Source organism: Ochotona curzoniae, unplaced genomic scaffold (assembly GCF_017591425.1).
Source record: "Ochotona curzoniae isolate NIBS_2020 unplaced genomic scaffold, NIBS_Ocur_1.0 scaffold_2683, whole genome shotgun sequence".
Taxonomy (NCBI): Eukaryota; Metazoa; Chordata; class Mammalia; order Lagomorpha; family Ochotonidae; genus Ochotona; species Ochotona curzoniae.
The window spans coordinates 2,373,820-2,400,477 of record NW_024467100.1 but is presented as its reverse complement, the minus strand read 5'-3'; the positions used below and the strand labels follow the sequence as shown (position 1 = coordinate 2,400,477).

General features: G+C 45.7%; 1 protein-coding gene across 1 annotated transcript in view; it reads left to right on the top strand.

Moving 5' to 3' along the window:
- The first annotated feature begins 206 nt into the window (after window positions 1-206).
- ADCY10 (adenylate cyclase 10) overlaps window positions 207-26,658 on the top strand; it is a 75,883-nt gene continuing 49,431 nt past the window's right edge. Inside the window, exons 1-11 of the mRNA XM_041003250.1 lie at window positions 207-354; window positions 936-1,040; window positions 2,861-2,899; window positions 3,089-3,232; window positions 6,021-6,226; window positions 9,033-9,129; window positions 13,849-13,937; window positions 18,036-18,227; window positions 19,978-20,096; window positions 20,387-20,463; window positions 25,137-25,326. Of these exons, the coding sequence (XP_040859184.1) occupies window positions 207-354; window positions 936-1,040; window positions 2,861-2,899; window positions 3,089-3,232; window positions 6,021-6,226; window positions 9,033-9,129; window positions 13,849-13,937; window positions 18,036-18,227; window positions 19,978-20,096; window positions 20,387-20,463; window positions 25,137-25,326 (1,406 nt within the window). The remainder of the gene's footprint in view (window positions 355-935; window positions 1,041-2,860; window positions 2,900-3,088; window positions 3,233-6,020; window positions 6,227-9,032; window positions 9,130-13,848; window positions 13,938-18,035; window positions 18,228-19,977; window positions 20,097-20,386; window positions 20,464-25,136; window positions 25,327-26,658) is intronic.

Genomic DNA, 26,658 nt, shown 5'->3' with positions numbered 1-26,658 from the left:
CTGCGCAGCAAATTGGCCCTTTGGCAGAGTTCAACTCTTCCACCACCTTAATAAACAAACAGTCCAACAGGCTGGCGCCATGTTAGGGAAGACACAGAAACAGGAAGGGGAGCACAGGGATGCATTTCAGATTTCTTCCCTTCCCAACTTTTGTTTCTAGAGGACCTGTCTGGGGCCTGTTTTCCATCGCCCCCTAAATCCTGAACATGAACACACAAATAGAAGAGTTACAGGACCGGGCCATCATCAGAATAGCAGCTCATTTACCAGACCTCATTGTCTATAGCGATTTTTCTGCCCAGCGACCCACTGTGGATTATTTTGATGGAGTCCTCATGTTTGTGGATATTTCAGGCAAGTGCCAAAGGGATGTTTGTTTGATATGCATCTGTAACGGGCTGGTGTGGGATTGCACTTGGTAGAGTTTGGAGCTCATGGGCCATGACAGCCAGTGGTCCCCACTGAGAACACTGGAGGGAATGGATAAGCCAAGAACCCGGCCCCCTTCCATCTTCTCTTATCCAGCACTTTTAGTCATGGGCACCTGTTGAAGAAGTGCAAGCTCCATGCCTGGAACTTCAGGCTCTGGTTTTCTTGCCTGAGCTTCACCAGTGTATGCCCCAAACTCCGCACCCTCTTCAGAAGTGTTTGGAATCCCCTCTGTTTTTATCACCTTGGAAACTTCTCTTTCCAATCAATCCCCAGTCTACAAGCTGAGAATTTGGAAGGCAGATTCTTGGAGCCTTTCCCTGACTCCCAAAATAGTAAGCACAGGCAGAGGAGACCACGTGTCTGATGCCTGACCAGCTACAGGGATCTCTAAGAAACTCCTTCCAGTTTTGCATGCTGAGGCCCTCTCTTCTCAAGCACAGCTCTCTTCTGGCTCTGCCTGGGCCCCTGAGCAGCTAAGAGAGCCAGCTGCGTATGTATTCCAGGATTTACAGCAATGACGGAGAAGTTCAGCATGGCCATGTACATGGACCGAGGGGCTGAGCAGTTGGTGGAGATTCTCAACTACTACATCAGCGCAATTGTGGAGAGTGAGTGGTCCCGGCGGCTTCTGCCTGCAACAGTGTCACTGCGTTTCTCCTGTTTGTGTCAGAGCACAACAGCTTAGCACCTTTCATTTTCTTGATAAAATATGTATGAAACAAGTCCTTTTTTCCCCCTTGAAATATAGAGTAGAACAGATATAGTAGACTCAGTTCTCACTCAGGACATCTGAAGGAATCGTTGCACTAGTTAAATGGATGAGTTGCAGAGTTTTTTTTTTTTTTTAAAGAAATGTAGTAGCAATACTTTCAGTTACAATCAGCATTTCCAAATAAATTTGCAAAGTTAAGAAGATTTACTTATTTAAAAGGCAGAGCTACAGAGACAAGGAGAGATAGAATCTTCCATTTGTTTGTTCACTCTCCAAATGCTGACAACAGCCAGGACTGAGCCAGGCAGAAGCCAGGAGCCCAGCACTTCTTCCAGGTCCCCCAGGCGGGTGCAAGGGCACAAGCACTTGAGCCATTTTCCACTGCTTTCCCAGGCACGTTAGCAGGTAATTGAGCTAGAAGCAGAACAACCAAGACTTGAATGGCTTGCCTTTGGAATGCTGTCTCTGCAATCAGCAGCTTAACTTGCTGTGCTATAACAGCAGCCCCTCAAACTTTCTTTTTCTTTTTTTTTACTAGCATCAGCATAACTTAGATGTAGTCATTAAGAGATTTTAGTATTAAAAAGTGAGAGTGATTTATAACACCTGATAGAATATGAAGCATGCTGGTGGAGGAGTGGGGTCCCTTCTGTTTCTGCCCACCTCTTGTTTGCATTATCGATCTGAACCACTCATGAAGAAAAGAGTTTATTCCATTTAGGCAAACTCGGGCCTGCTGTTTTATCAGACTCTGTTTGTTATACTGTCCTAGTGGTCCCTACCAGACAAGATCAAATGCACAAGCCGTGGATGATTCCTTTGTGCCTCCCACTCAGCACAGCAGGTGCTCAGCAAATTTGTCCTGATGCATAACTAACAGAAAAACAGTCCAGTGATGCAAACAAAATGGCAGGCTGGTGACAAAGTAACCCAAGTTGACTATGATTGTGACTTCCTTATTTCTTGGCCTTTAGCTTCACACACCCACTCATGCAAAACCCAATCTGTTACACTTATTGATCAGTAAAAAGAATTCCTGGATTGTAAGAAAGAGCTGGCACTTAGATTACTGATTAGCATGCAGGCTAAGATGTGTGGGTCCTGATCAGATTCTCTGGGATTGGAGCTGAGCTCTGGCCCTGGGTTCCAGCTTCATGCTAAACAGTTCTAGTAACTGGACTCCTGCCTCATCCCCATGTGGGTCTCTCTACACTATCCCTCCCTCTCAAATGAATAAATATTAAGGGTCAGCACCGTGGTGCAGTGGGTTAAGCTGCAGCTATAACAGTTGCATCCCTTCCAGTGGGCCGGGTGAGTCCTGACCGCTCTGCTTTTGATCCAGCTCCCTGCTAATGCAGGATGAAGTCCCCAGCTCTTGGCTTCAGCCCTGCCAGGCTCTCCTCACTCTGTTGCTCTGCCTTTCAATGAGTGAATAAACTTTTACGTATGTGTAGTTTTAGAGGATTCCCCATCCTAGAAGGAAGGCAGCTCATCCCAGGCTCCCAGCAACCCTGCCTTCCTCTTCCCTGTCTTTTCCCGTATCTGACTCTGTATGCTTGCTCCACGGCTAAGGGAACAGGACCCAAGTGGGCTGAGTGAGCCAGCAGCTGGCATGGCTGTTCTCCCAGCACAGCTGCTGTCCTGGCAAGAGACAGGTTCTTCTCACAGCTTTAAGGAGCCAGAGTTTGACCTCATCTATTGTTGTTGTTTCCCCAGAAGTATTGATTTTTGGAGGAGACATCCTGAAATTTGCAGGTACGGAGGCTGCCTGGCAGGGAGGGGATGAGGCGGGAGTAGGGGCTGCTGGTGCTGGACTGTGAAGGAGGCTACGTCAGGTGGCTGTTTAGGGGATGTTTGCGGTTTCTGCGAAGGTGGCCTACAATAAGAACTAAAAGCCAGGGCAGGTCAGATGCCCAACTGTGTGCACGTGTGTGTCTCTCACAGGTGATGCGTTGCTAGCCCTGTGGAAGGTGGAGCGAAAACAACTGAAAAACATTATCACGGTGGTAACTAAATGTAGCATGGAGATCCAGGAATTCTTTGAGACCCAGGAGTCCGAAGAAGGCCTAGATGTAAGAGTTAAGATAGGTAAGCATCTTACAAACAAGAGGGTGCTGCAGCCTGATTCCTGGGATTCTGAAGGGAAAACAGTGGAGCCCGGAGGCTGAGCTCCATCACTTTGCATGCAGTTTTGGAAGCAGGTGGACCGGAATGTGAATTGTTGGTTCCCTCACTTGCCAGTTGAGACAATGTGGGCTAATCATGGTTAGGATGGCACTTGGCATGTAGTAACCATTCAACAAGAACGTCTTTATTACTATTATTGCTGTTATTGCTACAACTGTCTGCTTGTTGAGGTTGTGCAGCATGAAGTACAATAGAGAGTAACTTGTCATTATTTGGATTCAGCAGTGACACGAGATTAGTCATCCTTCACTCTATAGGAATGGTGCACAAGGAAAGCTCAACAGCTCAGGCTGCCCTGCAGTTCCAGCTTCATGCAGGGCTTTGTGGAATCATGCACAGAAAAGAAAGACACTTCAGGCAATGGAACCATGGTGTAGCAGGCTAAGCCTCCTCCTTCAATGCTAGCATCCCATTTGGGTGCTGGTTCAAGTCCCGTCTGCTTCTCTTCCAATCCACTTTCCTTCTTGTAGCCTAGGAAAGCAGCAGAACATGGCCCAGGTACTTGGGTCCCCAATCCCATTGTGAGACCCAGAGGAAGCTCCTGGCTCCTAGCTTGGGATTGGTCCAGCTCCAGCTGTTGTGGCCATTTGGGAAGTGATTCAGTGGAAGGAAGACCTCTGTCTTTGTCTCTCCTCCCTGTAACTCTGCCTTTCAAATAAACAAAAATAAATGCTTAAAAAATGAAAAAGAGAAAGAGAATGAAGAAACTTCAAAAATGGAATTAAAAGTTCATGGAATGCATTTAGCCCATTGGTTAAGATGTCTGTGTCCTGTATCAGCGGGCCTGGCCTGGGTTGCCGGCTCTGGCTCTTGGTTCCAGCTTCCTGCTGACACAGACCCCGGGAAGCAGCATTGATGGCCCAAGTCTGTGGGTTACTGCACCTGCAGGGGAGACTTGAGTTGTCCTTCCAGCTCCAGGCCCTGCTGAGACGGACATTTAAGAAGGGGATCAGTGGGAGCTTAGTGTCTTTGTCTTTCTGTCTCTCAGATAAAGAAACAGACAGTGAGAAGTCTTTTTCCTGTAAAAATTTAAATCTGTACAAATTTTTCATAAGACACATTTCCTGTGAATATTAAAAAACATGTGTCCCTTTTACTTAATTGAAGAGCAGACACAGAGAATCTTCTACCTGCAAATTACCTTAGCAGCTGGACCTGACCCAGGCCAAAGCTAAGAGCTGAGAATTCAACCTGTGTCTCCCGTATAGGTGAGAGACCCAAATACATGAGCTGTCACCTTGCTGGGCTCAAACCTAGGTGCTCCAGTTTGGGATGAAGGCATCGGGTGGCATTGTGACCACTGTGCCAAATGCTTGCACTATTTTCTGTCAACTGTATGAAGATCCATTGTGTTATGCACATCTCATCGCAGTCCTGGGATGTACACACCATTTTATGCTTGCCATGGGTGGAGAATGAGGTTCTGGGAGACATAAATGATGTTAGCTTCTGCCTTACTGAATTGTAAAATTTATGATTCTCAAATGAGGCTGTTGATGGAGTCATCAGAAGTTAGCCATTTCTCAACTTTCTTTAACTTGTGTTCTCTCTTTTCATCTTATTCCAATTAAGTTAAATATTTTGTTGTGAAGCAGGCTCATTCCAAGTCCAACATCCAGGGAATTAGAACGATGGGCCCACCGCCTGGCATGCATGCCAACTGGCTGCCAGAGCCAGGTTCCCCCACCCCTTCTTGCAGTGAATCTAAGCATCAGTGTGTTTTCTACAGCTGGAAAGAAAGTCACACATGGATGATACCAGGGGAAATCACACAGTAGAGCAAAGATAGGAAACACTCTTTGGAGGCCAGTGTTCAGGCTCAGCAGGTCAAGCTGCAGATTGAAAAGCTGGCATCCCATACAGGTGTGCCTATTCAAGTCTCAGATGCTCTGTTGCCTGTTAAGCTACTTGCTAATGTCCCGCGGGAGGCAGCTGAAGATGCTCCAATAGCTTGGGTATCAGGATGGGTTTCGTGGCTTCTGGCTGCAGCCTGACTGATGAGGCTATTTTGAGAGTAAACACTGTCCATACCTTCTCTCTCTCTTTCTGCCTTTAATTATAATCATTTAGAAGAGTTGTGTATCATTTGTAGTTCAGTATTTACGCGCATATTTTTGCAACCTCTGTCTTAATACCAGTACCAAAAATTTCCTCTCCCACCCAACTCTAAAATAAGTGGAACATTTTTGGAAGGGGATAGGTGGGTCAAATGTCCATTTTTCCCCATGCTGCGATCTGTAGCTCATGTCTGAAATTCAACCTTAGAGGCTTTTTGTTTTTAAGCCAGTGAGCCATTGCACCAGGCCCGAGGGCTCCTTTTTTAGTTAAAGCCCTTATCTCTGATAAAATGCAATTCATCCCCCAAACAGGAATTATCGAAGTTGTTCTCTCTTACCTTGAAGGCTAGCCAATGGAAGACAAGATGAGATAATTTCAGAGACTAATAGGGGCATCCAGGGAGATAAATATTACAGAGGTGAAAAAATAATAGAAAAATTTTCTAGCTTCTTAAAGAGAAGGTGAGCTTGGAAAGGCCTAGGTCTGGAAGAAGTGTTCTCTGCTGCTTATGTAAAATTTTAGGAATGAGGTTTCACTTGTCAGGCCAAGATTTTTATTTTTCCAGGAAGCAGTGCTGTTGGAGAATGACCCGGAACTGAGTGTGCAAACCTGTTATTTGCATCTTTGCCAGGACTGGCTGCTGGCCGCATCACCCTGATGATCTTCGGAGATGATTTGCGCGACCACTTTCTGGTAACTGGTCAGACAGTTGATGATGTGCGTTTTGCGCAGAACATGGCGCAAATGAATGACATTGTTCTGTCACCCAACTGCTGGCAGCTCTGTGACCGGAATATGATTGAAATCGAGAGGATCCCTGATAATAGAGCAGTGAAGGTAGGTGTGAGGCTGCTGCTGGCTCCGGTCCTGCCAGAGAGTTCTGCCAGAAGAGACTGAGGAAGGCTCGAAGGAGGGAGACTGGGCTGGGATTGGTCTGGGAGAGGCTAAGCTGGCTGTAGTCCTGGACAGCTCCTGGGGGGGGGAGGGAGGGAGCTGAGGTTAGGGAGCTCAAGGAGGAAACGTGAAGCCTTCCCTGTGGGCAACTGAGGAGGTGACCTTGCTGGAGGAACCAGTAGGGCGTGCTGGACATTCGCTAGGAGAGTCACTTGAGGTTCCTCACCGTGTTTGCCCACCCCCGTCCTAAGCCAGGAGCAAACAGCACAGAGGGTGGAGATTGGAGGTGAGCCAGAGCAGCAAAGTTGAGGGAGGGAAGAGAGACCTCTGCCAGGGCCCTGCCTTATGGAAAACACAGTAGCTAGCTCAGGGCTGATCAGTGGAACTGTTCTCAGAACATGGTCAACTAGAGAAGCTGTGTTTTGAGGATGAGGAAGGGGAAGAGAGTCATGTTGCTAGATGAACCAAAGGAGTGGAACTGCAGAGCAGAAAGAAAGAAAACAGAGGCTCTCTACACAATCGCTTATCCTACAGCCCTCGCCACCAGCATGCCCTCACCAGCAGAGGATTAGCCTGTTGAGCCACAGCACTGGCCATGTGTTCTAGGATGCTGTACATGACATCCCAGTGCATTTTGTGATTAACAGGTTCAGTTCTACTCTGTCTTTTGTGACCTTAACATTTAAGAAGCATATTGATTCATTGTTTTGTAAATTGTCTTTTTTTTTTTATTTGCCTGGTGTTGTAGTAGAAAGCAAGAGAGGTCACCCCAGACACAAGGGTAGGATGTTAGGAGAACTTTATCAACAGGAGCCTCTACACTGCGTGGCCGCTGCCAGGGGTTAAGTTCCCATCAGTGCACAACAGCAGAGATTTTTTTTTTCACAAACCATCCAATCAGTGGAACACATTCCAATCAACTTAGATGGTGTGCATTACAAATCATCCAGTCAGCTGAACTCCTTAAGCCAATCAGCTAGCAAAGGTGTTTATAGAAGCAAATAGGTGCAATCAGCTATGCTGGAAACTTAGTCAAGGAACCAAAATGGAGTCCCATCTGCCCACAGTTTTGGTGCTAACACCCAGCTACACCCCATCAGTGTTTTCTTATGATCAGACTGAGTTTATACATTTGGGGTGTTTTGAGAGAGAGATCTCCCACCATAGTGGCAGGAGGGGGTTCCAAGGAAGAAAAAGTCCTGAGGTAATGGTGGAAATGGTCTTTTTAAAGCACCATCTCAGGGGAGTCACTCAAATGACAAAGATGGAGGGACTCATTCACAGTGGACAATAATGTAGCACCTTGTAGAGAACCAGAAGGGTGGAACTGGTAACTGCCTCCTCCCATTCTGATTCTGCTAAGAAACAGGGAACTGATACGTTGATTCTGTCATTTGGTTCCCCTCAAGGGGAGAATGTGCTCTTGGGAGGGTATGAAGCGTGGAGAAGCACGATTTTCTATTTTAAAAGGTAACTTCACCAGGAATCAGAGACCTTAACTGTCTACTATCCCATCTGATTCCTCACACTGACAAGAATGCCAGAAGAGAAGAGGTGATGCCAGTCTCACTGTGTCGTTCCACAGAGTTCAAGGTCTTGATATGTTCGGATTGATGTTTCTAATATTTTTTTGGACATCATTGAGTTCATTGTCCTTTAAAACTTATGAGACGGAAATGATGTACAGTTTAGCCAGGTTTTATTTGAATTAATGCATTATGAAGAAAGCAACAGAACAGGAAAAAAAAAGTCCGAGAATCCGAAAGTCGTACAATGCTGCCGTGGGAAACCTCAGGCGAAAAGACAGAGGCGATCCTGACTCTTGCTTCACCAGAAAGAAGAATTTTCATGCAGACAATGTCAGTATGCAAAGGAAGATATTAAAGATGCAAACTTCTTGCCACCGCAGCAACCGGGAGGGTTTCAAGAAAATGGTGGAAATGGTTTCCTCCAAGCACAATTTGGGAGAGCATCACAAAAGCCACCCAAAGGGTGTGACTAGTAACTTCTTCCCATTCTCACGATAAGCTAAAAACCGGGAGGAGTGGGAACACACTTTTGTCTCACTAAAAGCACCTTCTGGACTGGAACAAGCATTGTGTAAACTTTTGAAGAGACTCCCTCTTTCTCATTCCAGCAAGAGAGCTGACCCTGGCTACCTATTAGCCCAGCTGACTATCACAAAGCTGCTCCCCTAGCATGATTCCCATCTCTGTATATACTGAACACTAAGAAATTAATGAATACCATGAAGGACTTTCTGAATTTTAATTTTAGGGCCCGGTACAGTAGCCTAGTGACTAAAGTCCTTGCCTTGTATGCTCCGGGATCCCATATGGTGCCAGTTTGTGTCTCAGCTGCTCTACTTCCCATCTTGCTCCCTGCTTGTGCCCTGGATAAACAGTAGAGGATGGCCCAAAGCCTTGGGAAACTGTACTCAGGTGGGAGATGCAGAAGAAACTCCTGGCTTTGGATAGGTTCAGGTCTGGCTGTTGCAGCCATTTGGGGAGTGAGCCAGTGGATGAAAAATCTTTCTCTCTGTTTCTCCTTCTATCTATAAATCTGCCTTTCCAATGAAAACAAATAGATCTTGCATTTTAGAATGTCAGTTTAACACATTGAAGATCTGCAGTGGTGAAATTGCTGATTAGACAATCAGAAGGGTACTTTTGTACTTTGTGCTATGAAATTGCACTCCAAGGACCAGAAGACCCTCAGAATAACTAAAAACTTCTCTTGTCTTCTCTAGGTTAGCTTCCTAAAGCCACCCCCTTCTTTTAATTTTGATGAATTTTTCAACAAATGCATGACCTTCATGGATTATTACCCCTCTGGTGAATACAAACGTAAGTACCCCCCAGTGGACAAGGCCCGGCGATCGGGTGGGTCGCGTGTCCATGCCAACAGCTCCACTACTGGCACAGGACTCCTGGTCAACATTGACACCCAGAAGAGAACTACTTGCTGTTTCCCGAATAGTGATGCTCAGTAGGATTCTCCCGAAACACTGATTCCTCTTCCTTACTTCCCAAGTGCTTCTAAGTCTCTCCCAAAGAAGCTTTGGTGAATTCTACTTTCCCCTTACAGCCTTCACTGACAAACTTCCTGCTCTATCTGCTGCTGCTGTCCATTTCCCTGATTAGCACTGACAGCCTGTGCAGCAGGGCAGTGCCCACCTGCTCTTTAGTCTTCTGCGTCCCAACATGTAATTCTACCCTCTCGCCCTTCTGTCTACGGAGACAGTTTATCCCAAGGCCACAAAGGGCAATGAACTTGTTAACTCAGGTGACCTCTTGTCAGGGCCACATCCTTGGACGTTGACCTCAGATTACTATGGTGTTCTCTTACTGAGAATTCAGTGCAACAGGCATAATCAACCTCTGTTCTTATCTCCCAAGAAAGAAAGATTTTCATGTGGGCATTGTCAGTAAGCAAAGCAGGATTGATCAAAGAGAGAACCCTTCTGCCACAGCATCATGATGGGGGCTCCAGAGAGGACAGACCCCAGAAAATGGTGGAAGCAGTTGGTGTCTTTCAAGCACCGCTGGGGCTTGCAAAACAACAGCTAACACACAGCAACGGGGCACAAAGCCCATCAGAAGGATGTGACTGGTAACTTCTCATGATAAGCTAAGGATTCAGAAAGGTGATAAGGCTTTTTTTTTTTTTTTATCTTGCTAGAAGAATCTTCTGGGCAGAAGCAAGCATTTTGTACACGTCAGAGAACTCCTCCCACCTTTTCTCATCATTCATGCTTTTCTTCCATCTGACTAGGATTGTCACCAGGAATGACTATTCCTTGTTTTCTCCTAAAAAAAAAATGATAGACATAAGAGATTGGCAATAAGCAGCATGCGATTGATGGGTTGGTGAAGAAAATATAACTGGCAGTCAGGCGGGCATCTTGTCCAGGGATATCAGCATTGAGTGCTGGTTCAAGTCTTGGCTGTTCCACTTCAGATCCAACTCGCTGTTGATACACCTGGAAAGGCAGCAGAAGATGGCTCATGTGCTTGGGCCTCTGCCAACTATGTGACAGGCCAGGATGGAGTTAGGCTCCTGGCTTCAGCCTGGCCCAACCCTGGCTGTTGCAGCTATTTGGGGCATGAACCAGCAGATGGAACATCTCCCAGAGAGATCACTTCCCTTCTCATAAATCCAAAAGAAACAAACAAAAACCTTGAAAGTCCAGTCTACATTCACAGGAGTTTTGTGGCTCTGGGTCCACCATTTCTCATCTTACCTCTTTGGCACATTGCTGGGTGGAGGGATGTCCAGTGATGGAATTCATGAAGTTCCTCCTGATCACACATCAGTACAATATTGTGGAACCAAATCGTCTCCAGGGCATAGGACTGGAAAGATGTTACTGTGGGGGTCCAGAGTGATGGTTCAGTGGCTAAATCCTCACCTTGCATGCTCTGGGATCTCATATGGATGCCGATTAGTGTCCTGGCTACTCCACTTCCCATTAAGCTTCCTGCTTATAATCTGGGAAGGCAGTAGAGGACAGCCCAAAGCCTTGGGATCCTGCACCCATGTGGGAGATCCAGAATATGTTCCTGGCTCCTGACTTCAGATCACTCAACTCTGGCTGTTATGGCCATTTGAAGAGCGAATCTGCAGATGGAAGATCTTTCTGTCTCTTCTCTCCATAAATCTGATCTGCTTTTCCAACCAAAATAAATCTTGAAAAGGAAAGGATTAGCTCCATGTAGCATTATCTGACATGGATAAGACTTTAATGTACAATTATTGGGATGCTTCTAAGGGGTGCCCCTGGTTTCCCCCCTCATTCAATCTCACAGTCTTCCCTCTTTGTCCCTTGGGAGAAGACTGGGTATGGCACTTTTACAAGGCGCTCATGTTCCAGGTCCCAAAAATCGTTTGTCTCACCTTCATCCTGGCCCTAGTGGCTGGAATTCAAAACCAGACTTTTAAAAAAAATATTATTTAAAATTTTTGCATTAACAGGTAATACATGCATGTTTTAAAAGAGATTTTAATGCCACATTTGAACACATATGTATGTCCTAAGCCAACCATATCAGGCAACCAGCCTTTGCATTTCCTTATCTTTTCCTTTTGTTTCGAGTCTACCATTTCCTCTATTCCAATTCTTCCTTCCTTCTTTTCCTCCTTCCTTCCTCTTTTCCTCCCTCCCTCCTTTCCTTCCTTCCTCTCTTCCTTTTAAAGATACATTTGTTTATGTACTTGAAAGGCAGAGTGACAGAGAGAGAAGAAAAATACATCTATTCAATAGTTTACGCTCCCAAATGTCTGCAACACCCAGGGCTAGGCCTGGCTGAAGCCAAGAACTCATTCTGGTCTCCCACACTTGAGGCAGGGACCCAAGGACTTGGGTCATCATCCTCCACATTCCAGTCATGTTAGCAGAAAGCTGAATCCGAAGTTGAGCAACTGGGACTCAACCCAACACCCAGAAATAGGATTCCAGCATCTCAAGATACCACTTAACGTGCTGTGTCACACCGCCACCTCCTGTTGCAATTCTTTATATAGAATAGAAAATAGCACTGTAACCTAGAGCCTATTACATTTACCCTATGTTTTAGAACCCATTATCCAACTTGTCCCACCCCTTTTCCCTATCTTCTTGGCCTCTTGTAATGACTTTTAAAAATTAATTACCTTATATGAAATGCAGAGTTACAGAGAGGAGAAACAGAAAGAGGCCGTCCATCCACAGAGGCCCACATACTTGGACCATCACCTGCTACCTTGCAACGTGCAGTAACAGAAAGTCAGGACTCAAATCAGTGTTCCAACATGGATACCAACATTGCAGGTGGTGGCTAAACCCTTTGTACCACACAGCTGGCCCCAATTGTAGTACAGGATGGGCACAAGTTAAAGAGAGTAGTAGATCCAGTGTGCCTGGATACTGGGATTTGAAACCAGGCTTCATGCCTTTTGAGCAGCCGGCAGTTGCTTCTTAAGCAGCTTGTTGGGGGAAGAGCAGAGTGCCACATGGTCCCTGCTAAGGTGGAGGGGAGATGTACAGGAAGGCTCCTTGGTGATGTTTACTATGCATTGTCTTAATAGTATGAAGTTTGCCAGGTGCAGAACTTTTGAAGCACTCACTCTTCCTGCCACCTTTCCCTTATTTCTGTGTGCAGTTTCGTAGAGTGGCCTAATAGATTCTAACACATTCAACTATCAACCTTTGTAGTGAATGGAACCTTCAAAATAATGAAGCCCACCTGCTTTGCTCCAAGGGGAGGAGATAGGCAACCAGGGCAGTGAAGTGGTTTGTCCGGGATCACGCAATGAACCGATATGGTCAAAGGACAGAATCACTCCACGTGGGGCAGCTGTGTGGCATAGAGTTTAGCCACTGCCTGCATTGTTGACCTCCCGTATTAGAGCACTGCTTCGAGTCCTGGCTTCCTGTTCATGTGCGTGGCAAGACAGCAGATGATGATCCAGTTACTTGAGCCCCTGCCACCCACTCGGGGAGCTCAGATGGAGTTCCTGGTTCATGGTTTCAGTCTACTTCAATATCAGCCATTGCGGCCATTTAGAAAGTGAATCAATAGAAGGAAACATCTCTCACTTTTCTCCTACTTTCTCTTCTCTGTCTCTCTCTCTCTCTGTTGCTCTGATTTTCAAATAAGTCCTTTAAAAATTACTATAACTTCATTGAAAGATGTCAATTGACCCTATTTTCTATTCTAGAAGCAGGCACCACTTCATAAACTAGAACATGTGTTCCAATGAGCCAAAAGACTGGTTTTACAGACAGGAAAAAAAAAACTATAAAAGCCAGAGAGGAAAAACAGATTGGCCTTTTCACAGTTATTTTCCTTGAAAACCAGAGACCAAGAGGCAGGCAATGAAAAAGATAAACTGGTTGACCTCAGATTACACCAGTCACCGTGTGTGTGTGTGTGTGTGTGTGTGTGTGTGTGTATAAGCATTAAGATAGAGGAAACATTATCATGTGTATTCATACTACGAAATTTGCCTCTAGATCTGTTATCTCTGAAAATCAGGGAAACAGTTTAGATTCAGCCTGGTGCTGTGGAACTTTAGCACAACTGTATCACTTTGGCTTTCAGCGGGGGCTGCGGGAGCCCAGTGCAGAATCTTACTCCACAACAGTGATGGTCTGTAATTTTAGCATGTCAGCCTATGCTGAGGAGTTCCCCATGTCTTATTCCTGTTGCTGTTTCAACTCCAGCACCTTCTTCATTCTGTCACTACTCCTCCACTGTCTTTCTCTCATTCTGTCATTCTGTCACCGCCCCCTCCACTATTTCTCTCATTTTTCATTGCTACATACTGTTGCAACAGTTTTGGAGCAAGTCCAGAGGTGAATGATTCCCCCAAGCCCTGAAACACAATGACTATCAACCAGATGCAACAGAATGTTGGGAAGTCCACAATTCTTTTGGTTTCCTTCGCCCTTTTTGGCTGCTAGGTGTCCCAGAATCCCCTGACTGAGCGGTGGGAGTTGCTGCAAGAGGGGGTGGAGACTAGGGGATTCTTTGCTCCAGCCCTTGGATCCAGACCTTCCTGGGTATGCTCTCCTGCTCTCCTAGACCTCCTGAGGCTCGCATGCATGATGAAGTCTGATCCTGAGCTGGAGTTGTCCCTGAAGAAGCATGTGATGGAAAGCATTTGGAAGCAGGTACTTCATAAGTGAATGCCTTGGTGTTGAGGAATGTCAGTAATCTTTCCTAGTTGGAAGGATAAATAGATGGGCTGGCAGACTCAAGTAGTACAATGTTTCATTGACATAAAAAAGAAATTCTCAATGCATAGGTTACTGTAAATTGTATTGTTCAAATAAGGATAGTAAGAGTCTAAGGGGGAATAATTCATAATCACACTGTGACATTAGGTATCCGCTGTGACACTGGTTTCTGGAACTGGGCCAACTTGAGCTGCTGCAAGAGTACAGCAGCATGGCCCTGGTGTGGTAGCCTCGCATCTAAAGTCCTCGCCTTGCACATGCCGGGATCCCATATGGTACCAGTCAAGTCCCGATGGCTTTGGGAGGATGGCCCAAAGCCTTGGGACCCTGCAACCGTGTGGGAGACTTGAAGAAAGCTCCTGCCTCCTGGCTTCCATTGCAGCCATTTGGGGAGTGAATCAGATGGAAGATGGAAGATGGAAGATCTTGGGGAGTGAATCAGATGGAAGATCTTCCTCTCTGTCTCTTCTCCTCTCCATAAATCTGATTTTCCAATAAAAATAAGTAAATCTTAAAAAGAGTATATAAACATATGACTACTTTAAAAGCTACATGGCAGGAAAGTGTTAAGTGGTTGAGCAATCGTGCAGTTTCTCTAAGTCACATGCATTAGAGCTTACTGTGAGATTTAACAATACAGGTTATTAATATACAGCACACTATCTTCAAACCTCAGATTTCCCCCTTTATTCTGCTAGAAATAAAATAATTTATTTGAAGAAAGAAAGAGACAGCAATAGATAACTAGCTCCAGTCTGTTGAGTTCCTATCCACATGCCTGGAGTAGGTAGGTGAGGCCAAAGCCAGTAGCCAGGAACTCAATCTAGGTTTGCCACATGGGTGGCAGGGATCCAGGCACTGGAGCCATCACCTGCGATGACTTCCCAGGACACACATTAGCTGCAGGTTGTCAGAAGTTGGTCCAGAACTAGAACTTAGGCACTCTGCTGTAAGATGCAGGCATGCAAAGCTGTGGCTTAATCACTAGACAAAACGCTCACCCTAATTCTCCCTTGTTATTCTCTCAGAAATAGACTCTCAAGTATATTAATTCATATGAATTACAACTGCAATTTTATTATAATTATAGTGCCACCATAATTGGTACTGGCAAGTCATTCAGCTCTCTCGTGTATTCATTCTTGATGACCCTCAGTATATTTTTAGATTTTATTTCTTTTTATTGAAAAGACAAATTTACAGAGAAAAGGAGAGATAGATAGAGAGAGAGAGAGATATCTTCCATCCCTTGATCTATTCCCAAAATGGATACACCCCCCCCCCGCCAATAGTAGGAGCTAAGGTGATCTGAAGCCAGAAGACAGGAGCTTCCTCTGGGTCTCCCATGTGGGTGTGGGGATCCAAGGACTTGAACCACCCTCCACTGCCCTCACAGGCCATGAGCAGGAAACAGGATTGGGAGTGGAACAGCCGGGACGCAAACCAGTTCCCCTGTGGGATGACAGCACTAGAGGCAGAGGATTAGCCTGTTGAGCTACCACCCCACTAGATATTTTTATCTCCATTCTGTATATCAGAAAACTGAGAATCAGGGGGATGTTTGACACTTTCCTGAGGTTGCCAAGCAAGAGCTGTGGCTTGAATCTGTCTGAATCATATGATTTTTGCACAGGCTGTATACTCTCATAATATGTGTCTGTTTTAATACTTAATTCCATCAAATGCAATTACATCCTGGAAGAAATCTTTGTGAGACATGCCTGATGTGTGGCAGCTGCCTTCCTTGCGTGTGGGATGAATGTCAGAATGCACCTGCTGCCTTCATCTCAGCACTGACATATTACCTGTAGGGCTTGCAATTGTTCCACTGTGCAAGATTTTTGAAACACAGAAAAGCCACCCCCTGCTTCCTTCCCACCACCAAGAAATAAGAATAAGCTGAAAGCCAGGCCCGTGGGAATGGCGTAGAAGGATTCTGTGAGTCACTGGGAACATTGTGGGTAGCAATCATAAATGTATGATGAAGAAGTACAGCTAACGGGGCTGAAAAGAAGCAAAAGACAAACCTGTCGTGACTTTAAGAAGGCTTGCTCCTACACATAAAGAATGGAGGTTATGGTGCTGGTATCTGGCACAGTGGCTAAGATGCTACTTAGGACACCGCCTTGCATGTCAGAGTGCTTGGGCCTGAGTCCTGGCTCAGCTGCTGCACCCCGAGAAGCAGCAGCTGGTGGCGCAAGTCCTGCATGTCTGCCACCCACACGGGAGGTCTGAATTGAGCTCCGGGCTCCTAGTCATTTGGGAAGTAAAGCAGCAAATATGAGTGCTCTCTCTTTCTCCTCCTCTCTTCTTCTGTCTTGATGCCTCACAAAGGAAAATAAATAAGATTTCCTGAGAGACAGAGGCCTTGGGTTGGGCATTACACAGTGAGTTAAGCCACTCCTGCACATGCCAGTATCCTATATAGGTGTTGATTTGAGACCCAGCTTTTCTACTTCCTATCCCATTCCCAGGTAATGCACCAGGGAAAGCAGTGGGAAATGGTCCAAGTACTTGGGGCCAGCACCCACCACCCATGTGGGAGACCTGAATGAAGCTCCTGGCTTCTGGGTGGCCTGAGCCATTTGGGAAATGAGACAACAGATGGAACCTCTTTCTCTTTTTCTCTATAACTCATAAATAAATCTTTAAAATAAATCAAAACTGTTGACCAGTTTTCCAAGCTAGAACTCAGTATACATGGTGTGATAGGATATTTTAAAATTATTTATGAATTCATTTAAAAATTTGAAAAAGTCATTGGATTAGTTGAACATTTTAAGTGAGCTTTTATGAGAAGAATTAACTGACATGGCATGAAGCCGTCCTGGACAGGTGAAGCATGGCGGTGACGCCCTCTGACCTAGCTGTCACTTTCTTCTGGAAGACGTGCTTCACAGTGTCTTTGGAGAATCTGGTACTTCCATGCTGTTGGGGGACGTTTTCCCCTCATTGGTTTGCTGTGCATTCATTCAACAAAATGCAAGGCTAATGATTGGCAAGGATGGTTTAGAAACTCTGTTATTTCTGTCCCCTGTGCCTGTTGTGAATAAGCTTGTTAAGCAGGGCAGAGAGGGGCTGGTGCTGTGCCCTAGCTGGCAAAACTACTACCTTTGTGAACCAAGGGAGTAAATAAAGACATTGGAACAGGTATTAGAGATGGGGCTGGTATTGTGGCATAATGGGCAAGCCACTGCTTGCAGTGGTGGCATCCCATATGGGTACCGGTTCGAGTCCTGATCGGGTACCTTGCTAATATGCCTGGGAATGCTTCACCATTGCAGCCCTTTGGGGAATGAACCAGAGGATAGAAGATCTCTCCCTGTCTCTCCTTCTTTCTCTTTCCATAATTTTGCCTTTCAAATAAATAAATGACTTTGAAGAAGGAGGAGGAGGAGGAAGAAGAAAAGGGGGCTAAATGAAATATACCACCACAGAGAGGCAGGAAAGGGAGACATGGGATGCTGGATGAGGCATCTGAAGATTTGGGTTCACACTGATTACTGTCTCAGCCCGCAATATGACCTGGGAAAGCTGCCCCACTTATCCACATCTCAGGCATCTAAGATGTCAAACAATCACAATCATGCTGATTTATTTCACTGAAGGATAAACTGGGCTAGAATGTGAAAATATCCTGAAAGATACCAGGTTGTGAAATGACATAGTTGAAATGCATAACGTATGATTTTTATTGGAATGGCAGTTCTTCCTCTTATTGTACTCACTCATATTAACACGAGGGAGCTAGCAGTTGGAGTATCATACTGGCTGCTGGCCCAAAATCAGCAAGCATGGCAGGCAAGTCCCCACGGGAAGGGACTTAGGAAGTGGCCTCCATTTCCATCTGTTTGACTTCGGGCAGTCTGACTTTGCCATGAATGTTGCCATTCTCATAACTTCAGCTTCCTCAGACACTGAAAACGTTGCCTCCTACCCAACAATGATTTTGAATATGGAGGTAAGGAGTGTGTCAGAGAAGGGATCCGATGCAGAGGAAATACGTAACAGAAGCTGCTGTGCCTCTTGCAGATTGAAGACAAACAGCTCCGGGGTTATCTGTCTGAGCTTCGCCCAGTGACAATTATGTTTGTGAACCTGTTATTTCAAGACCAAAAGAAAGCTGAAGTCTTAGGCTCGGCCATCCAGGATGCCTGTGTGCACATCAGTTCTGTCCTGAATGTTTTCCGAGGCCAAATCAACAAAATCTTCATGTTTGACAAGGTAACTGGGAGCTAAGGAGCCAGAACCCGTTCATAGTTCAAAGGTGACTTTCATGGTCAAAGCACATTGGTGATTTGGAGGAAATGGACACTAAAAGTGCAATTTAGAAACATGATAGTTTAAGTGGCAGGTGTTGTTAGGGTCCAGTTTTGCCAATTTCCTAAGAACAACAAAGAACCTCCCTGGTAATGCAAAAACAAGCAGAGTTTATTGTTCTAGCATGCTGGAGTCAAGACCGTTCTTGGGGCACGCAGGCCAGCCAAGGAGAGGTCCGACCCCCAAACCAGAAAAAGCCAGTGATTATATAGGCCTTTTCGGCCATTCCATGCGTCATAGCCCACGCAAATCCAAACGCAGCAATCAGCTTTAAGAGTAATATATCTTAGCAGCACATCCTGTTCCTGGAACTGGGCAATTGCACCCCCATCTATCTGCACCTGGGTATATTTTATAGATAGGGCTTGCGACCCTGACTCCTCCTGACTTAGTAAAGCAGCATTTTCTTGTCACTCAGGGGCCTAACACAGTCTAACACTCCTTGACAGTGTATTGCTACCCACAAGCAGTGCTCTGTGTACTTTGTCTAAAGTCGCTCATTTCATCCTTATGACTACTCTAAGTAGTTGGTGCTTTTGCTATAATCTTCATTTTCTAGATGAGCACGCTGGGGTGGACATGAGAGTACCAAGACAAGGGCAGAGGAAGCCTTGCCCATGATCATCTCTGCTGGTGTGTGATGTATGTGTGTGATGTGTGTGTGTGTGTGTGTGTGTGCTGTATGTGTGTGTGTTTGTGAATGTGTGATGTATGTGTGTATTTGTGTGATGTATGTGTGTGATGTGTGTGTGTGTGTGTGTGTGTGTGTGTGTGTGTATGGTGGGGACTGGGACTTAAACCCAGGTGGTCTCAGGCTGGCCCTTCCCAGTCTACAATCAGCAGGCCCAGCCATGTATGCAGTGTCTTCAGCCCAGTGTGTAGTATATTACCCAGGGATTTTAGGACAGGAGTCAGGATGCTTTCTTATCCCAGAAGCTTCTTCCCAGTAAGCCCCGCCTGCCATGTCATCACCTCCAGGGGAAAGGAGCACACTTCCCACTGTGGGATGTCTTTTGTGTATTTGAAATCAGTTGGGAGAAGGACAATGTGATGACGAATGGCCGCAGAAGGGTTAGTGAGAATTGGTTCCCCTTCTCTGCACGTTGCTGTCGTAGAAGAGCACGTCATTGCCGCCTGCATGTGCGCACTCACTTAGGCCATCGGCATTTAGCCAACAGTTCCCGGAAGGCTGGAGCTTGGGCTGAGGAGCTCACACACACAGTGCCACTCAGCTGGGCAAGGAAAGACATTTTAAATTCCTTGAGCATCTGACACTTGAACAAATTCTTTTTATAGAGCGTTGAAGAAATTCAGTCTTTCAATGTTCATTTGCATTTATTTTTTAATTCTCATTTCATCAGGATACAAGGATAGCCTCAGTTTTATTTATTTGTTTATTTTTGGACTCAGTTTTAACTCAACAAGTGAATGCACACAAATAGCTCAGCATGACTCATCATCTGTAGAGCAAAAGCAAGCCCTTGCCAAGGGTTCAAGAGTTCTGTTGATGATGCACTAGACATTATGTGAGGTTCATTAAAAGGATGTAGAAGTCATGATGAAATCTGACTCAAGTTGTGCAAATTGCTGCTGCCTGGCTGGTCCGGTTTATAGCTCACCTTCCACAAGCTGCACCTGCTGACTGTTCCTACAGGGATGCTCTTTTCTCTGCGTCTTTGGCTTCCCTGGGGAGAAAGCACCTGATGAGGAAACTCGTGCTTTGGAAAGTGCCATGAATGTATTTGACTTCTGCTCTCAGGTCCAGAAAGTCCAGTGAGTGTCGACCCTGATCCCATCCGGTGGACCCTGCCCTTTTTAGAGGATGCAGAGGTGGGTGTGCAGGGGACGGAGAGGGAGAACTGAAAGCTTCGTCCCGGGCATCCAAGTGTCCCTCCTTCACCTCCCCAGGCCATGCACATGCCTTGAATTCATCCCAGAGGCTAGAAGAATTCTTTATGAGAGGCCTTTCCCACTCCTCTCCACGCCCACTCATTATTTCTCCCACCTTTCTACCTCCTGTACTCATATTCTCTCTCTTTCCCATAACCCTCTTCCCGGCACAGTACTGTCTCCATCGGTGTTGCGAGCGGGATTGTCTTCTGTGGAATTATCGGACACACTGTGAGACACGAGTACACAGGTGCGCCGAGCCAGCTTTTCCCCATTTTTCTTTCTGCTGGACTTTTAATAAGGAAGCCTAGAAATGAATGACACGTGAGCCCTGCCCTCGGAAAGCTTACAGTCTTCCAAGTGGAGCTATGCAGCTAGGCCCATAGACAGCCTCTGCATGTTTGCCAACTATGCACTTTTGGGTGTGTTTGTGAGGGTAATGTTTACATAAGCAGATAAAACATTAGACCTGATAGTTAAGACCGTTGTGTCCCATATTGATGTACCTGGGCTTGCACCCTTCTCTGGCTCCTGACTGTGTCTGCCTGAAAATGCAGATCCTGGGAGGCAGTGATGATGGTCCAATTAATCAGGTTGCTGAGTTCCCAGCTCCTGGCTGTGGCTGTGGCCCAGTCTCAGCCACTGTGGGCATTTGCTGGGTGAGCCAGCTCATGGGAGTGCTCCCTCTCTATATATATATGTGTAAATACATAAATAATATCAAGAAAAAAAGCGTAGATACTCCACTGGAATGGAGTGGGGGGATGAAGGCTAGATGCTCATGGAATTGAAGGTTTTCGAAATAATTTGCCTATTAACATGGATCATCTACTCTTAATCCCTGCAATAGAATTGGACTGCTTTCACAAATCACAAATCATAAATATTGGCACAGCTGAGGAGACCTACTACTTTGCCAAGAGAGTAGCGGTAAGAGGTGTCACCTACAAGTCTCTGGATGCATACTGTGAACCCTCTTCTATACGGGGCTGAAGATATTAATCAATGATGCAAAAAAAAATGACTGCAGCTGAAAAGTGTTGTTCTAGTATCAAGGGAAACTTCATTCTATGCAAAAGATGTGTTTCCAAAGGTAGAGCAAAGGAGTCTGGTTTTAAAGACAGAGACTATAAAGAAACAAATTACCTAAAGCAGAAGGGTCATTTCAAGGTGGCTTTGCTCCTAAGGCAGAGACAAAACGACAGAAACACAGATGCCTGGTTAGCGTCAGGTTGCTGTTTTTGTGTGTAGGACTTAAAGCCGAGGGAGCTTCATTCGTAGGCCAGTTGAACAGGCCTTTTGGCGCAAGCAGCATTGCACAGCAGGTTGAGCTGCTCTCTGTAACAGCTGCTAAGTGATTGCCAGCTGAAGTCCCAGTTTAGGTCCCTGACAGTGTGTTCAGAAAAGCAGCAGAAGATGGTTCAAGTGCGTGGGTCTATGCCATCCACGTGGGAGACCTCATGGAGTTACAGGCTCCCTCCGGGCAAGTCCAGCCATGTGTGCTTTTGGGGAGTGAATCAGTGGATGGAAGCTCTTTCCCTCTTTTTGTCCCTTCCTGTCACTTTGCCTTTTGAATAAATAAAATAAATCCTTACAAAAGAAAAGGAAAGTGATCTGTTTGAGAAGTTTGACTATCCTCTCTCCTGATTCCTCGGAAGGCCAGACAACAACTTTGTTTTGCTTTGATACTGTGGGAACTTTCGTGTGGAAGACTCTATTTTTCATTTTTATTCTAGTTTTTTAAAGAAAATATTTATTTTTATTTGGAAGGGAGATTTCCAGAGAGGAGAGACATAAAAAGGTTTTCCATCTGCTGGTTTACTCCCCAAATGACTGCCATGGCTGGAGCGGAGCCTATTGGAAGCCAGGAGCTTTTTCCAGGTTTCCCACATGGGTGCAGGCTCCAAAGGCTTTGGATTATCCTCTGCCACATTCTAAGGCCATAATCAGGGAGCTGGAAGGGAAGCAGAGCAGCTGGGACACAAACCTGCACCTCTATGGGTTGTAGGCATTTGCAAGTGGAGGATTAACCTGTTGAGCCACCAATCCTAGTCTCACTGGGGAGCCCCTCCAGGAGCTTAGTTCAAAGCGATGGCCTCCTTAACATTTAACAACTTCAAAAAAATACAATATTTTAATCAAAAGTATTAAGCTTGTGTTAGAAACATTTATTACCCAAATAGCAGTACACTGAGGGCTCACCGTCAGCCAGGCACTGTTGAGAGTGAGAAATGAGTCGTAAGTCGTAATCTTCCTCAGCGACATCCTGAACTAGGTACTGCTATTGTGGGGGTGAGTGTGTCCCCAACCTTGTAGTGGGAATTGAGAACCTCAGCTGGGCTCAGAGGGATTCCCGGCTAGCCTCAGCCCTGACTCTTGTCTTTGTATATCTAAGAACATAACCAGAAGACAAGCAGGCAAGCAGAAAAGCAGGATTTATTGAGAAGCAAAACAATAGCACATGCTCAGACAAGAGTGTGCGAAACCTCAGCAGAGTCATTTCCACAGGCTGGGGTCACTTTTTAACAGGGTAGGGGTGTGAAGGGAGGGCCCGGAGGAGGACCCAAAGGAGGTTGAGGGTGGGGCTGCACCACACGTGGCGGTCTCCAGGGAGGTGTCATCGCATCTAGGACATGATGGAAGGTGACGCTTAGCCACATGAAGGGTGGGTGTGCTGAGCCTTCCATTATGTAGAAGCATCGTGGAAGACGGGAGGATCTGGGTGGTGGACACAGTGTGGGAGTCAGTTTAGCTCCCTAACCCTTTCTAACTCCCTGCCTCATCCCCTCATTATTATCATCCCCACTTTATAGACTGGGAACCTGAGGCATGAAGAGCTAAAGTAGGTTGCCCTCATTCTTTGCATATCCTAATTAGAGACAGAGCGTGTGTGTGTTCAAAGTATCTGCCACATCACTCCCCTTCCAGCTCCACTTACTTTTAAGAACTTGCCAAATGCAGGCTCATTTACAGGAGCGTAGAGACAGAATTGTGTGCCTCATCTAGGTACTGATGGACAGCAGGTCCCAAAACTGGCTTGATGAGTTGCAATAGGACCGCCCCATGCCCTGCAACCTGCAAATTGGGTTCACCCATTGGGTGGAAGAAAGAGGCACTTATCCCAGGGTATGGAGCAAAGAGCCAAAACGTTTAGGCTTCCTGAAGGGTTAGGAGCAAAGGTTGTTACTCACTGAAGTTAGGGCTGGGAAGTATGTGTTCAGCTGTGTCCAAGCTCCTGGTTGGTTTATAGGGCTGGTGGCTTTATTTTAAGATTAAGTTATGCAGGGCCCAGCAGCATGGCCTAGTGGCTAAAGTCCTCGCCTTGAACTCCCCAGGAGCCCATATGGGCGGGTTCTAATCCCAGCAGCCCCACTTCCCATCCAGCTCCCTGCTTGTAGCCTGGGAAAGCAGTTGAGGATGGCCCAAAGCCTTGGAACCCTGTACCCGTGTGGGAGACCTGGAAGAAGTTACTGGATCCTGGCTTCGGATCGGCATAGCATTGGCCATTACACTCACTTGGGGAGTGAATCATCGGACAGAAGCTATTCCTCTCTGTCTCTTTTCCTCTCTGTATATCTGACTTTGTAGTAGAAATAAATAAATCTTATTTTTAAAAAATTAAGTTATGCAGGGCCCACGTGGTACCCTAGTGGCTGAAGTTCTTTCCTTGCATGTGCCAGGATCCCATATGGTCGCCAGTTCATGTCCTGGCACACCTTCTTCCCATTCCAGCTCCCTGAATGCGGTCTGGGAAATTAGTTGAGGATGGCCCAAAGCCTTGGGACCTTGCACCCATGTGATAGACCCAGAAGAAACTCCTGAATCCTGGCTTAGGATCGGCTCAGCTTCTGCTGTTGTGGTCATGTGGGGAGTGAATCATCAGACAGAAAATCTTCCTCTCTGTTTCTCTTCCTTGCTGTATATCTGACTTTCCAATAAAAAGGAACATATCTTTTTAAAAAATTAAGCTATACATTTGAGAGAGAGAGAGAGATTAATTTGATTAATCTTTCATTGCTGCCACATTTCCCAAATGGCCACAAAGTTAGGGGTTGGGCCAGGCTGAAGCCAAGAGTATGGAATCCATTTGGATCTCTCACATGGGTGGCAAGGGCCCAAGTACTTGGGCCAACTTCCACTGCCTTCTCAGGTGAATTAGCAGGGAAGTGATTCAAACTGTCATTTACATAGGATGTTGGCTTCACAGTGGTTTAATTCACTATTGACCTGTCTTGCTCTTCTTTGATTGGTCATTGATATCTTGTTCATTATGACGGGCTTCAGTGAATCTGAGAGCTATATACAGGTGGTAGTCTGGAATCCCACACACACATACACATACACACACACACACACACACACACACACACACACACACACACTCCTCAAGTCAGTACCTTAATCACTGGGAGAAATAAGTGACCTCATGAATCCAGTGTTAGTGGCACCACTCTCATTAATGAGGTAATCTTCGTAAGGTGCTGATTTGCAATAAAACAATAGGGCAGGGACCCCTTAAGCCAAAGAAGGGAGTTTAAGAGGATGGAACCTGGTGGTATCTAGCATCTGAATTCAAGGTGTTGCTTAGGGTTCAATTTCAGGGTCAGTACCCCTTGGGCATGCTTGTGCCTGTCTACCTTTAGAAGATCAACTACCCCTTATGTTTAAGGACTTTCCACCCCTGAGCAGGTCATCCTCTTGGCCTCCCAGGTGAGGTAGAAACTTTGCTGATGGCTAATTGCATTTGCTTCTTGCATACTTCAAGAATATCCATTAGTTCCTACAGGTGGTTTTAGGGCCGGATTTGTGTGTAGTTCACAAGAGGCCGAGGAAGCAAAGGGTAAAAAGTCCTCTGAGGACAATATCCCCAGGTTACTTTCAGGTTCAATAACTCTTTCTTAACTTTCTCCTTCCTGTTAATAGTCATTGGTCAAAAAGTCAACATAGCTGCCAGGATGATGATGTACTACCCAGGAATTGTGACCTGTGACTCGGTCACCTACAATGGCAGCAGGCTGCCAGCCTATTTTTTCAAAGAGGTTCCAAAAAAAGTTATGAAAGGTGTTGCGGATTCTGGACCCGTCTATCAGTGTCTGGGACTTAACGAGAAAGTGTGAGTATGAGGCATTGATGGCAAGGACTTTGTTAGTTTTTGTTTTATTTTTTAGGAAAGAAATGGGAGAATGCTGATGATGAAGCAATCAGCCATGCATGTGAGATTTTACTACCACTTGATGAACTGAATTCTAACCTTTTTCTAGACCAGGGTTCTGACCTCTCAATTGTCATCTTTCCTCCATCCTTGGACGTTACGCTCAGATCTGAGAATCTGAGAGTGATTCTTCAAATTTGTGGGCCCAGAACACAAAATCTCCTTCTCACCCCTCCCCATCTGAGCACCTGCTGGGTGCCCAGGTGGACCAAAGTTGTCAACCGTTAAATATTTACTTGTTAGCCAACTTGTGCCCAGGCATTCATTCACTGGGTTAAAAGAGTATAAGATACTGTTCTGTTCTGGGTCCTTAGTGTGAAGCATTTGCCCAAAGCTCAGTTTAGTTGTGTTGATATGATTTTGGACTTAAAATCCTTCAATGGCTTTCAACCATTTACATCATGATGCTAAAATGCCTTGGAGTGACATGTAAGGTAATTGGCTTTCCCACTTCATCTCTTCTTCTGCTCCCTCCTCTTGGGTATCTAAGTGGATTTCCTTACCAACACCCACCCCATAGGAGTCTACTGGGAAAATCACAGTTTTTGAAATCCAGCAAAAGGATTTGTTCCACTATGAACAGTTCAGTCAGACAGCCTCTTTTTACTTTGTGGAACTCTACAGTGCAGCTCTGTCGGCACACACATCATGCTCCATCACAACCACTAACCTGATAAACTTTGCACTTATTATACAAAAGCTCTTTGAGAAAATTGATCATTTCTTATTTCTCTTTCTAAAGGTTTGTTTTATTTGAAAGGCAAAGTTTAGAAGAAAGAAAGAAAGAATGAGAGAAAGAAAGAAAGAGAAAGAAAGAAAGAAAGAAAGAAAGAAAGAAAGAAAGAAAGAAAGAAAGAAAGAAAGAAAGAAAGAAAGAAAGAAAGAAATCCTCCTTCTGTTGGCTCATTCCCCAAATAGCCAGTCTGAAACCAGGAGCCAGGAGCCTCCTCTGGGTCTCCCATGTGAATGCAGGGACTCAAGGACCTGAGCCATTCTCCGCTGCTTCCCAGGTCATCAGCAGGGAGCTAGATCAGAAGTGGAGCATCTGGGACACAAACCGGCACCCATGTGGGATGCTGGAGTCACAGGCAGAGGGTTAGCCTACTCCACCACAGTACCTGCCCCTTCTTGTTCTTTCTTATATCCCCTGTGCTTGGCACAGAGAAGGCCTTTCAAGTGATGAACAGAAGAATGGATGGATAAGCTACGAAGTGAATGGCACAGAGAACAGAA